At 39.5% G+C, this 12,519-nt stretch overlaps 1 protein-coding gene across 6 annotated transcripts in view; it reads left to right on the top strand.

Annotated features, from left to right (window-relative positions):
* Nucleotides 1-12,519, top strand: part of DIS3L2 (DIS3 like 3'-5' exoribonuclease 2) — a 356,275-nt gene that overhangs the window by 99,753 nt on the left and 244,003 nt on the right. For 4 of the 6 annotated variants that reach the window (XR_015140204.1, XM_086335377.1, XM_086335388.1 and 1 more), the window contains exon 6: nt 3,888-4,122. The exons of the other annotated variants lie outside the window; for them this stretch is intronic. Coding sequence is in view for 3 of the 4 variants with exons in the window: in XM_086335377.1 (XP_086191503.1) it covers nt 3,888-4,122 (235 nt within the window). In the remaining variant the exon portion in view is untranslated. The remainder of the gene's footprint in view (nt 1-3,887; nt 4,123-12,519) is intronic. 6 annotated transcript variants of the gene reach the window in all.

Here is a 12,519-nt window from a genome sequence, read left to right as displayed (position 1 = left end):
GGTCCCATCACTTCATGAGAAATAAATGGGGAAACAGTGGCTGACTTTATTTTTCTGGGCTCCAAAATCACTGCAAATGGTGATTGCAGCCATGAAATTAAAAGACACTTGCTCTTTGGAAGGAAAGTTATGACCAACCTAGATAGCATATTCAAAAACAGAGACATTACTTTGCCAACAAAGGTCCGTCTAGTCAAGGCTATGGTTTTTCCAGTAGTCATGTGTGGATGTGAGAGTTGGACTATAAAGAAAGCTGAGTTCCAAATTGATGGTTTTGAACTGTGATGTTGGAGAAGACTCTTGAGAGTCCCTTGGACTTCAAGGAGATCCAATCAGTCCATCCTAAAGGAGATCAGTCATTGGTGTTCATTGGAAGGTCTGATGTTGAAGCTGAAACTCTAATACTTTGGCTACCTGATGCAAAGAGCTGACTCATTTAAAAAGACCCTGATGCTGGGAAAGATTGAGGGCAGGAGAAGAAGGGGATGACAGAGGATGAAATGGTTGGATGGCATCACCAACTCAATGGACATGAGTTTGGGTGGACTCCGGGAGTTGGTGATGGACAGGGAGGCCTGGCATGCTGCAGCTCATGGGGTCGTGAAGAGTCAGACACGAATGACTGACTGAACTGAACTGAACTGAACTGAAAGGCCTGGAACCTTTGTTTACCATCTTTCCAGAAACTGCATTTTACCTTCTAGTTTAACTCTGGCATGTCAGTTGTTTTCTCTCACCCCTGCCCCCAGCACTCCTCTCTCTGAGATGAGGTGTGTAAGGCATGACTCTTAGAAAAGAACAGTAGACCAGTGATCGTGTGTAGCCACCATGCTTAGATACGGGGTACACATGTGTACCTCCTGCCTGTGTTTTGGGCTGTTCTGACAGTGCCTGAGGTTGTGTTAATTCTGAGGATGATCAGGGGCAGATCTTCCTAAATGTTATTGAATTTGCTGGGCACGTTTAAGGAAATTGAGTGAGTCTGCTGATTTGAGAGATGACAGGTTCTTTTTCTTCTCTAATTTGTTAGTGAGTACTGTCTTTTGAATGATATGCTCTGGGTCAGGTGTGTAACCAGGACTTACGTATCAAGGTGAAGTGCACATAGAGGAGAACTGGTTTTGTAAATTGTGTATTAATTTCAAACTTAGCTGTTGCTTCAGTCTTATATATTCTCATACAGTAAAGGGTCTGAGGGGTATCTCTTCAGCTAGTTCTGGCTTAGCCAGTTGAGCTTTTCTTTTCTTTTTTTTTACTATCAAAGAAAAAAAGTCTTGTTTGTTTGGAAATAATGAACAAACGTGGAAATAATGAACAAATTAATGAATGACCAAGTGAATAAATCAGTGAATCTGACAAGAGTCAAAACAAGGCAAGAGTTGAAAGAAAATTTCATTAAATATATTCAGAAATTGGAAATCAAGTTTTCAAAAGATTTTATTAAAAGGCACCATTTGCTCAGAGAAGTTCACCATTTCTTACAATTATTTCTGTTATGACGTTTTCATGAAGTCAAATATTTTAAAACTTTGGGAATATATTTTTAGAGTCTATATTTTGATGGTGTGAATATCTTTGGAGTATTTTATTTTGATTTTTTTTGGTGGATATTATAATATTCTTTGTCTGGGGACAGTTGTGTTAATTGGAATCTGTCACATTATAGTGTTTGGAGAGAGATGTTTTTTGATAACTTTTTCTGCCTGTATAAAATGAAGATCTTTCATTAAGTGTGATCTTTTTGTGATCTAATTTGAACATTAATCTGGTTTGTTGAAAGCAAGCATTTAATTTGAAACCTCAAAGTTAAACTCAGGAAAATATTCAGTTTAATCGCTCAGTCGTGTCTGACTCTTTGTGACCCCATGGACTGCAGTACCCCAGGCCTCCCTGTCCATCACCAACTCCCAGAGCTTGCTCAAACTCATGTCCATTGAATTGGTAATGCCATCCAACCATCTCATCCTCTGTCGTCCCCTTCTCCTCCTGTCTTCAATCTTTCCCAGCATCAGGGTCTTTTCCAATGAGTCAGTTCTTCCCATCAGGTGGCCAAAGTATTGGAACTTCAGCTTCAGCATCAGTCCTTCCAATGAATATTCAGGACTGATTTCCTTTAGGATTGACTGCAAGGATTGATCTCCTTGCAGTCCAAGAGACTCTCAAGAGTCTTCACCACCACCACAGTTTAAAAGCATCAATTCTTTGGCACTCAACTTTCTTTATGGTCCAACTCTCACATCCATACATGACTATTGGGAAAACCATAGCTTTGACTAGATGGACCTTTGTTGGCAAAGTAATGTCTCTGCTTCTTAATACGCTGTCTAGGTTGGTTATAGCTTTACTTCCAAGGAGCAAGAGTCTTTTAATTTCATGGCTGCAGTCATCATCTGCAGTGATTTTGGAGCCCAGGAAAATAACGTCTGTCACTGTTTCCATTGTTTCCCATTCTATTTGCCATGAAGTGATTAGACCTCTCGATTATAGACACTTAGGGAAACCGCTAGAAGCTCTCTCACTTCACTCAGGTCTCTGCTCAAATGTCGCTTCATCCAGGGGGCACCTACCCTAACCACCTTACTGGTAAACCAGCCTCAGTCTCCAGTGTCTATGTATGCTTTTTCATTAGCGTTAAACTTTTTGCTGTTTACACTGCTGCATCTTTGCCACTTAGAATAGTGCCTGGCACCATGAAAGGTATTCCATAATGATTTGTTGAATGAGTAAATTGTTTACCGTCTGTCTCCCCAATAGAATTCAGGCCTCATAAGGATGCCTGGCACAAGTTTGGCCTTCTAGCATTTGCTTGAAAGAATGAAGTGAATGTAATACCAATAGTATTCAAATTCACGTGTGTGTGTGTGTGTGTGTATGCTGGTCAGTCGCTTCAGTTGTGTCCGACTCTTTGCGACTCGATGGACTGCTGCCCTTCAGGCTCCTCTGTCTGTGGGATTCTCTAGGTAAGAATACTTGAGTGGGTTGCTGTGCCCTTCTTCATATATATGTATATGATATGTATATGTATATATATACATATATGATCACATCTTGGTTATATGTTTAAACTGCACATAGGTTTCTCATCCAGAAATGGATTGTTGGAAGGATGTAGTCTCTAAGTAAAGTCTAGAACCAACACAGTCTGCTATCTTTTTTGCTAATGTGGATGGGCAGGTTTACATACAGGGTCACCTTTTTTTCAGTGGCTAAATAACACTGGTATATGTTAGTATCATGCTGATAGAAATCAAAGGGTACTGTCATGTGAGTATCACGTGACCAACTCATTGAATGGATTAGTAGTGAATTCTTTTCTCTTTGCTTCATTTTTTAAAGTTGAAAAAGTTTGTCATTCTTATTTCTAGTGTAAATGTCTGTTAGTTGTGTGCTTTCTATGCTGATCTCAGGTCTCAAAATGGAGGTTGAGGGCTTATATTTTTTATGAGAACATTTCATAAACTCTTGTTCACATTGGATTTTGTTTCTGTTTCATTTTACATTCTTGTGGTTTCATTTGGGAATGCAGTAACATACTGTGTTGACTTCTATCATTTCTCAACATCGTGGTTGGTCCCATGTGATGAACCCTTGTGAAGCAGGGTGGTACTTCTGGTATTCAGGTCCTTTGTGGGAGAGGGGATGAAAGTATATGTCAGAAAACTGAGAAGTGGATATAGCATTAATCTTGGGCATATTGAAGAGCTGGGTTGATCATAAGGCAGTCTGTACATCTGGAAAATAAAGATTCTTTTTCAAACTACATGGTGAGTATCTACTGCTTTCAAATGTGCAGATTTTTCCTTAGGAAAGAAGAATGAAGACAGAAGAATCTGCACTTTCCCTTTTTCTCCTCCAGTGATTTAGCAGAACATTTCAATTTTCTTCAGGTAATTAAATCGGAGAGCAATGACAAGGAAACAGAAGGTGCCTATGAGTCCGATCTCCCTGAGGAGCTCTGTGGAAGCCAGCTTCCGCAACAGTCCCTGAAAGGCTATAATGACAGCCCTGATGTCATTATAGAGGCGCAGTTTGATGACAGCGACTCAGAAGATGGACATGGCAACACTCAAAATGCTCTGGTTGATGGTGTTAAGAAACTCTCAGTGTGTGTGCAGGAAAAAGGTGAGTACAGGACGGCTTTCTGACATTTTATTTGGTAGATTGTCTTAAGTATTGGAATTCTTTCTGTGCCACAGAATTCATCACACAGTACCATTGGTGTCTTTCTAGTTTTTAACCTGTGGCAGCTTTTAGGAAAGGGGGATCTTTGACAGGCTTCAGCTGCTGTTTATGAGGCAGGAACAAACTGCTGCTGGTGATTTGTGTGGTCAGTGGCTGCTGTTGTCACAACAGCTGTTGTCCTAGGGGGCTTTGCATTGTGTTGATAGCTCACCTTGATTTTCCTGTGATGAGTCCAATCCCACCCTGTGGTTGATGGGAACAGAATTAAACCATTAAATCCTTCCCCCCAAAAAGCACTTCATTTTACCCTAGAATTTGCTTTAATTTTAACTCAGAACATTTTGTCCTTAGTGGTGGGAATGAAAAATGAAAAGTGTTTGCAAGTGAAAATGTTAGTCACTCAGTTGTGTCTGACTCTTGCAACCCCAGGGACTATATAGCCCACCAGGTTCCTTTGTGCTTGGAATTCTCCAGGCAAGAATACTGGAGTGGGTAGCCATTCCGTTCTCCAGGGGATCTTCCCAACCTGGGTCTCCTGCATTGCAGGGAGATTCTTTACCATCTGAGCCACCAGGGAAGCCCAGTGGTGGGAATGGATCACTTTACATGTGATAAGTAGATGATCCTTACAGAGTTTCGATTGTAAACTTTTAGAAAAGCTAGTCTTATTTTCTCTGATCAAAATTTAAACCATGAGTCCCCTGGATGCTGAAAAAGCAATTGCAGACATTTAGGGGAGGAGCTGTGACCAAAGGCCCTACCTGAGTGCACTCTGAGAAACTTAAGGGAAAGGAGCAAAAACTGGAATATTTCAATGAATAGATTTCTAGAAGGTTTTAAGTGCAGGGAATCTGTTTTCTAGCCAGATTGAGTTTTATGTATGTCGTGAAATGGAAAAAATTGACCTGGCTAGGCCAACTAGATTATGAGGTTTTTTTAATCAGGAAGAAGTTTCTGGCACAGCCCCCATGAAAGGCTGGAAGAAATGCCAGAAGATTACTAAAGGAGGATGTTGAGCAGACACGCTGTGATAGAGACTGGTGAGCACAGTTCTCTGACTCCTGAAGAAAGTTGGAGGTGATTTCAGGAAGTGACTGCATATAAGGATCGTCCTGTGTCTCCACTGCTGATGAGGGAGTGATCTGGGGCAGCAAGCATTTTCTGAAAGCATATGTTGTGTTCTGGTGCCAAGTACTGCTCATCCAGAAGGACTTTCCAACTTTGAAATTCTGTCTGAATGAGGAGGCCACTGCTTCCTCACTGCCCTACCAGGTGTGCTGACCTGAGGACACCCAGGTTCTTTCTGTTTTTTTGTGGCCTGTTTAGAGACAACTAGTGGTTTCACTGTTCACGGCCCAGCCGATTTCATTTGGATGTTATTCCTTGAAAATTCATTCTTCTGATGTTTCTTCTTTTTTCTTTCAAAAATAGTTGGATACTGTGACCCTCTTTTGAGAGTACATGTGTATCATAATGGCATTAATACTGTGAGTCATGTCTTTGTGGGAAGACCCTAAATAGTTAAATCGTTTATCAACAAGGTCACCGAGAGAGATACTTGAAGGACAAAGCCAAGGGGGGTTAGTACTTTGGAATTGAGGGGGTAATTATCCCAAAACTACTTTGTGGAATCCTTGCTCAGGTGATTGAAGTTGGTAGACCTCAGTAGCCTCTTTTCCCCCAGGCTCCAAGTTGAAGGGTTAAGATGCCTCAGTTTCTCATTAGTGGTTGGTACCAATACAAGGACAAGGAAGTACTGATGGATGGAAGTGATGGCAGAATTGATGCCTGGGGTGGATATTAGTAATCCACTTTGCTCTTTGTTTGGGAAATTCTGATGCTGGACCTACTCTTGATTTGTCATCTGGTCCCTCCATCTCTGTTGCAAGTAAGTATCATTGAGTGTTTTGCAAGTCCACTGTAAGCAGTGTTTTCCTTACTCTTTTTATGGTCTTCCTATCCTACTGTTATTTATATTGCTTCCTTACTGGCCCTGACTGAGGGAACAGCCTTAATCCTTCCCTCAGTATCTGGTACCAATTTCTCTTTCCCGCTAGCCTCTAAATAGAGAGAGTTGGTGAAACCGCATGGCTGTTTCTCATTTCTTGCCCTCTTGATATTTAGGAAAATTGCAATTTGCTCTTTTAAATATCATGGTGTTTTTAGAATATTTCAACCAGCTTCTCTTCTCTGGATAATATAAAATCTGGTTACAGTTAGGATGTTAGTACTTTTTGCACCATTTAAGGGTTTGAAATTTGTTATTGAAACAAACCATAACCTTAAGAACATCATAAACTTTTCCTATGACTTCTAGAAAGGTTCTTTGCTTTGTCTTCTAGTTACAGATTGTGTATTATCCTAATCACACTTATGTGCAGAAGAGGGGTTTTTATTTATTTTTGTTGTAATATCTTTTTTTTAAAACCTGAAGCAAATGCTATATATTACAGTATGCATTGTATATCCCTCTTTGCCCAGGAAACATTCATATCTTTACTGTAACTACCAGTTTCTCTGGTAAGTGAGCAAGTAACCTCAGCTGTCTGCAGCAAATACTTTGCATTCAGAGAAAAGTTTCTCTGAGCATCTCAGACCTACATAGTAGTTTCTTCTAGAAAGACAGCATGGATCTGGATCAGCCTCAGCCCTTGAGAGAGAATGGGCCAAAGACCTAGGGCCCTTTTCTAGGTCGAGCCCCACAGCCTCTCAAGGCTAAGCTTTTACCACTTTCTAGGCAGTGGCATTATCAGCATAGGAAATGGCCATCTGGTCGAGACCAGGGACAACCCAAATAAATATCTTTTGGTATCAAGTATTTGAGTAACAGTCACCTGATTAGCCAACTCCTAAGGAGAAGAAAAGTCATGACTGAGTGGCGCAGTAGCTCTTTATCATACATCTTTGGGAACTTTAAGAAGAGTTTTGAATCTTAGCATTGGTGACTCAATCAGGCTGTGACATACTTTTCCTGTTCTCTACCTTAGTAGGGTCTGTCAGAGATCTTGTTCAGTTTCCTGGTCTGGAAGTAGGCTTCTGCAAGTACCCTGAAGGCTGAACATGGGTTTGAATGTAGAGTCGGTGACATTTTCAATTCTCTCTTTTTGTCTCTGGCCGCCTTTAGCTCTTTCTTGAAGGGAGAATCCACAGGGAATCCTTGTCCCTTTATGGGGTTTGACTCAATCTGTTACTCCTCCTCCTGGGGCCTGCTCAGGTCAAGCTCAGGAATCAGGAAGAGCCCTTTCTTTCACACTTAAAATTCATCTCCTTCCAATGACAGCCCTGTTCAGTGTCTAGGTTTAAGTTGCCTTTCCTTTGATAAAAAGTAACTGTATTTCCCTTTGGCTGAGAAAAGCAGGTCTGTATGATTATTCATCTGTGATACTTTGAGGTTACTGAAATCCCAAGATCCCTAGCTGTTTGGAAACCCTTCTTTCCTTCACAGAGAGGAATGGTTGGTCTAGCATAGGATTTGGGTCTTAGGTAGACATTGTAGGTCCTGACCATCTTTCTCTGCCTGAATCACACATGATACGAATGCAACACCCATTTAGTCTAAAAAGCAGGGAAGCAAAAATCCCCACTGTACCCTTCTAGCATAGGTTTGGACAAGACTTTGCTCTCTCTTTCTTTTTAATGATACTTTAAAACACTGGCAGTCTTTTGGACTCTGTGGGAGAGGGAGAGGGTGGGATGATTTGGGAGAATGGCATTGAAATACGTAAAATATCATATATGGAATGAGTCGCCAGTCCAGGTTCGATACACAATACTGGATGCTTGGGGCTGGTGCACTGGGACGACCCAGAGGGATGGTATGGGGAGGGAGGAGGGTTCAGGATGGGGAACACATGTATACTTGTGGCGGATTCATTTCGATATTTGGCAAAACCAATACAATATTGTAAAGTTTAAAAAAAAACAAAACACTGGCACAAAACATTATTCAAAAATTAAATAGATGGCAGTTGCCCATCAACCACAATTTTTGACTGAGTGGGCAACCATTCCTCCCCGTGAAGTCCTCAAAAGAAATATATGAACCAAGGATAGAGCAATGCAGAGGAGCACTTCTTTATTAACTAAGGTTTTGACCAAGGCAGAGTGATTACACCAGTCTATACTTTCACCAGCAATTCATGAGGCTTAAAAATTTTTTTTTATTTTATTGAAGTATAGTTGATTTATAGTGGTATGCTAGTTTCTGCTATACAGTGGAGTGATTCAGTTATACACACACGCATATATATGTGTGTGTCTATATATATATATTCTTTTTTCATGTTCTTTTCCATTATGGCTTATTACAGGATATTGAATATAGTTCCCTGTGCTATATCATAGGACCTTGTTGTTTATCCATTCTATAGAAAATAGTTTGCATATGCTAATCTCAAACTCCCAGTTCTTCCCTCTTCCGCCCTGCCTCCCCCTTGGCAACCACAGGTATATTCTTTGTATCTGTGAGTCTGTTTTGTGGCAGTTTATTTATGCCATATTTTAGAGTCCACATATAAGTGATGTCATATGGTATTTGTCTCTCTTTTTCTGATTTTCTTCACTAGTGTGATAATCTCTAGGTCCATTGATGTTGCTGCAAATGGCATTATTTCACTCTTTTAAAAAATATTTATTTTTTAATTGAAGGATACTTGCTTTATAGAATTTTGTTGTTTTCTGTCAAACATCAACATGGATCAGCCATAGGTATACATATGTCCCCTCCCTACCTCACTCTCTTTTTTTTATGGCTGAGTATATTCCATTGTGTGTGTGTGTACACACAATATCTTCTTTATGCATTCATCTGTTGATGGATATGTCTTCCTATGTCTTGGCTTTTGTAAATAGTGCTGCTGTGAACAATAGAGGTACATGTATCTTTTTGATGTATGGTTTTGTCTGGATATATGATCAGGAATGGGATTGCTTGATCATATGGCAACTCTGTTTTTAGTTTCTTAAGAAACCTCCATACTGTTTTCCATAGCGACTGCATTAATTTACATTCCCACCAACAGTGTAGGAGGGTTCCCTTTTCTCCACACCTATGAGGCATCTTCTGTTTTTTTGTTCCTGCCAACAGTTTTCAAGTTTTTATCCTCTAGAGATTAAGTTCTGTAAATTGCCTTTTCGTATTGTTTGCCCATTGTTCCATCAGAGTTACTGTTCTATCGTTGATTTGCAGGAATTTCTTGTCTATTCTCCATAATGATCACTTTTCCATTTTAGGCATTGCAAACAACTTCTGTTTTTCTGTCCTTTATTCATTCATCTATTAACTTTATGGTGTTTTCATTGAACAAAATTTCTTAATTTTACTGCAGGAAAATTAATCAAATACTTTATAGTTTTTTTTAGTTTTTCCCTCTGCTGAGGTCACATATCCCACACAACCTTTATTAACTCCACAGTATTACCTTTTGCTGAACTTTATGAAGCTAATTCTTTACTGATTGAGAGTATTATTTGGTTTCTGTCCTTTAAATATATTTTTGTTATTGAACCATCCTTGAATTCCTAGGATAAATCCTACTTAATCCTGATATATTTTTATTTTTTAAATATAATACTAGATTTACTTAGGTAATATATAGTGTAGGGTTTTTAGTATTATGTTAAATGGCCCTATCATTTTCTTATCAGTATCTGATTTTTAGAATCAAGATTATGTTAACTTCATGAAGTGTCCTGATCAGTTTTTGACTGTTTACTATTTTCCCGGAACGACTTGTATAAGAGAGGAATTAAGTGTTCCTTAGAATTTGGTAGAACTCATTGTAAAATTGTCTACACCTGCTGTTTTTCAGAAGGCGAGATCTTTGCTCTTTCAGTCTTTTATACTAATTGGTCTGTTTAATCTCTCTCTCTATTTTTGGTGCCAATTCTGGCATAATTTAAGGGGAATTTATCCATTTGAATTTATGAGCACATAAATATTCTTAATACTCATTGAAAGTAAAAGTTGCTCAGTCCTGTCCGACTCTTCATGACCCCGTGGACTATACAGCTCATGGAATTCTCCAGAGCAGAATCCTGGAGTGGGTATATGTTCCTTTCTCCAGGGGATCTTCCCAACCCAGGGATTGAACCCAGGTCTCCTGCATTGCAGGGGGTTTCTTTACCAGTTGAGCCACCAGGGAAGCCCAAGAATACTGGAATACTGGAATGTGTAAGTCTATCCCTTCTCCAGGGAATCTTCCTGACCCAGGAATCAAACCAGGGTCTCTTGCATTGCTGGTGGATTCTTTACCAGCTGAGCTACCAGGGAAGCCCATTAATATTCTTTAATTGTTAAAAAATTTCCTTGTATCTGTACTTTTGCCTCCCTTTTCATTCTGTATTTTAATTGTTTGACCCTTCTCTCTTTTTTCTTAACTCTTGCTTGCCAAAGATCCATCTTATTGTGTTGCTAATCCTTTCGTGACGCCAGTTGTCATGCTCTTCACACCATGCACACTGTTCGCTGAACCCATGGTAGGAAAGTTGCGAGCTAAGAGGCTGGAAGGAGACTCAAGGAACCGTAGGAACTGCAGACATGTTTTTTCTCTCCTGGCTGGCATGGCAGCCATAATACAGCCTCTCTGCTGGCTGATGCAGCAGCTGTAGCAGCAGCCACAACATAATTATAACATAATAATAACGAACTTTCACTTTTCACTTTCATGCATTGGAGAAGGAAATGGCAACCCACTCCAGTGTTCTTGCCTGGAGAATCCCACGGATGGGGGAGCCTGGTGGGCTGCCTTCTATGGGGTCGCACAGAGTCGGACACGACTGAAGCGACTTAGCAGCTTAGCAATAATAACAAAGCCATAACATAACCTCATATAACATAACCATGATGTTGCTCCAATGTAGCCCTGATGCAGTTCATACTGGCATCCCGCACAAAGTAGCCCATGACCAAGCGAGTGCCTTGTGATGTGCATGTACAGTGCTGTAAGCAATCTCAGCCTATACACAACTGTGCAAAGTCATTGTTTACAGAACATGGGGCCAGAGGGCATGAGAGTGTGGGGTGAGAGAGCCTGACTGACGCCATCTTGTTAATTTACCCACATTAATCTTTTCCAGGAGCATGATTTTTTGTTGTGTTATTCTTCTGTTTATTGTTGATGGGATGTTGTTCTTTGTATCATTGATATTTACCCTTATCGTAGTTACTTAATTCCTTATTTGGGAGGGTTTCCTTTTTTGCCCTTTTCCCAACTTCTTTTTTTAAAAATTCTTTTTATTTAATTAATTTATTTGGCTGTACCAGGTCTTAGTTGCAGTATGTGGGCTCTAGTTCCCTGACCAGGGATTGAACCCAGCCCTTTGCATTGGGAGCACAAAGTCTTCGCCACTGGACCACCAGGGAAGTCCCTTCCCAACTTCCTCAGTTCAGTAACTCTTTGCAACTTTTCTTGTTTCCTTTGAAATGCTTTTAAAGGTATAAATTTCCCTCTGAATACTACTTTTGCCATATCTAGGATATACCTGGATATATTTTTGTATACATACTAACCATATATGTAGTTACAAATAATAATCACTGATATTTATTGAGCATTAGCTATGTTCTAGGACCTAAGTACTTTATAATTAGTGATTATAACAGATTTCTATATATTAATATTGTATCCTGTAACATTACTGAAGTCATTAGTCACCATTGGGTGTGATGTTAGCTGAGAGTTTGTCATAAATAGCCTTTATTATATTGATATATATTCCTTCTCTACCAACTTTGATGAGAATTTTTATCATGAATGGATAATGAATTTTGTCAACTACTTTTTCTGTGTCTATTAAGATGATCATGTGATTTTTATCCTGTTTGCTAATGTATCGCATTGATTGATTTGCAGATATTGAACCATTCTTGTGTCCCTGGAATATATCCCACTTGATTACAGTGTATGATCCTTTTATATATTGTTGGATTTGGTTTGCTAATATTTTGTTGAGAATTTTTGTATCTATGTTCTTCCCAGATATTGGCTCGTAGGTTTTTTTTTGTCGTTTCTTTGGTTTTGGTATTAGGGTGATGGTGGCTTCATGGGGGTACTCTGTCCTCTTCACTTTTTTTAGACTAGTTCAGGGAGGATATTATATTACTACTTCTTTATATGTTTGGTAGAATTCCCTTGTGAAGCCATACAGTCCTGGACTTTCATTGGCGGGAATTTTTTTAAATTACAAATGCAGTTTCACTACTAGTAATCAGTGTATTCAAATTGTTTGTTTCTTCTTGATTTAGTCTTGGCAGTTTGTATGTTTCTAGAAATTTGTCCATTTCTTCTAGGTAATCTGTTAGTGTATAAGTGTTTATAGTATTTCCTTATGATTTTT

The sequence above is a fragment of the Bos grunniens genome, chromosome 2 (genome assembly GCF_055505025.1).
Source record: "Bos grunniens cultivar Pamir isolate PY7600 chromosome 2, Bosgru_T2T1.0, whole genome shotgun sequence".
In the NCBI taxonomy this organism is placed as follows: Eukaryota; Metazoa; Chordata; class Mammalia; order Artiodactyla; family Bovidae; genus Bos; species Bos grunniens.
Note: the sequence above shows the minus strand (reverse complement) of the source record. Positions and strands in the feature narration are given on the sequence as shown.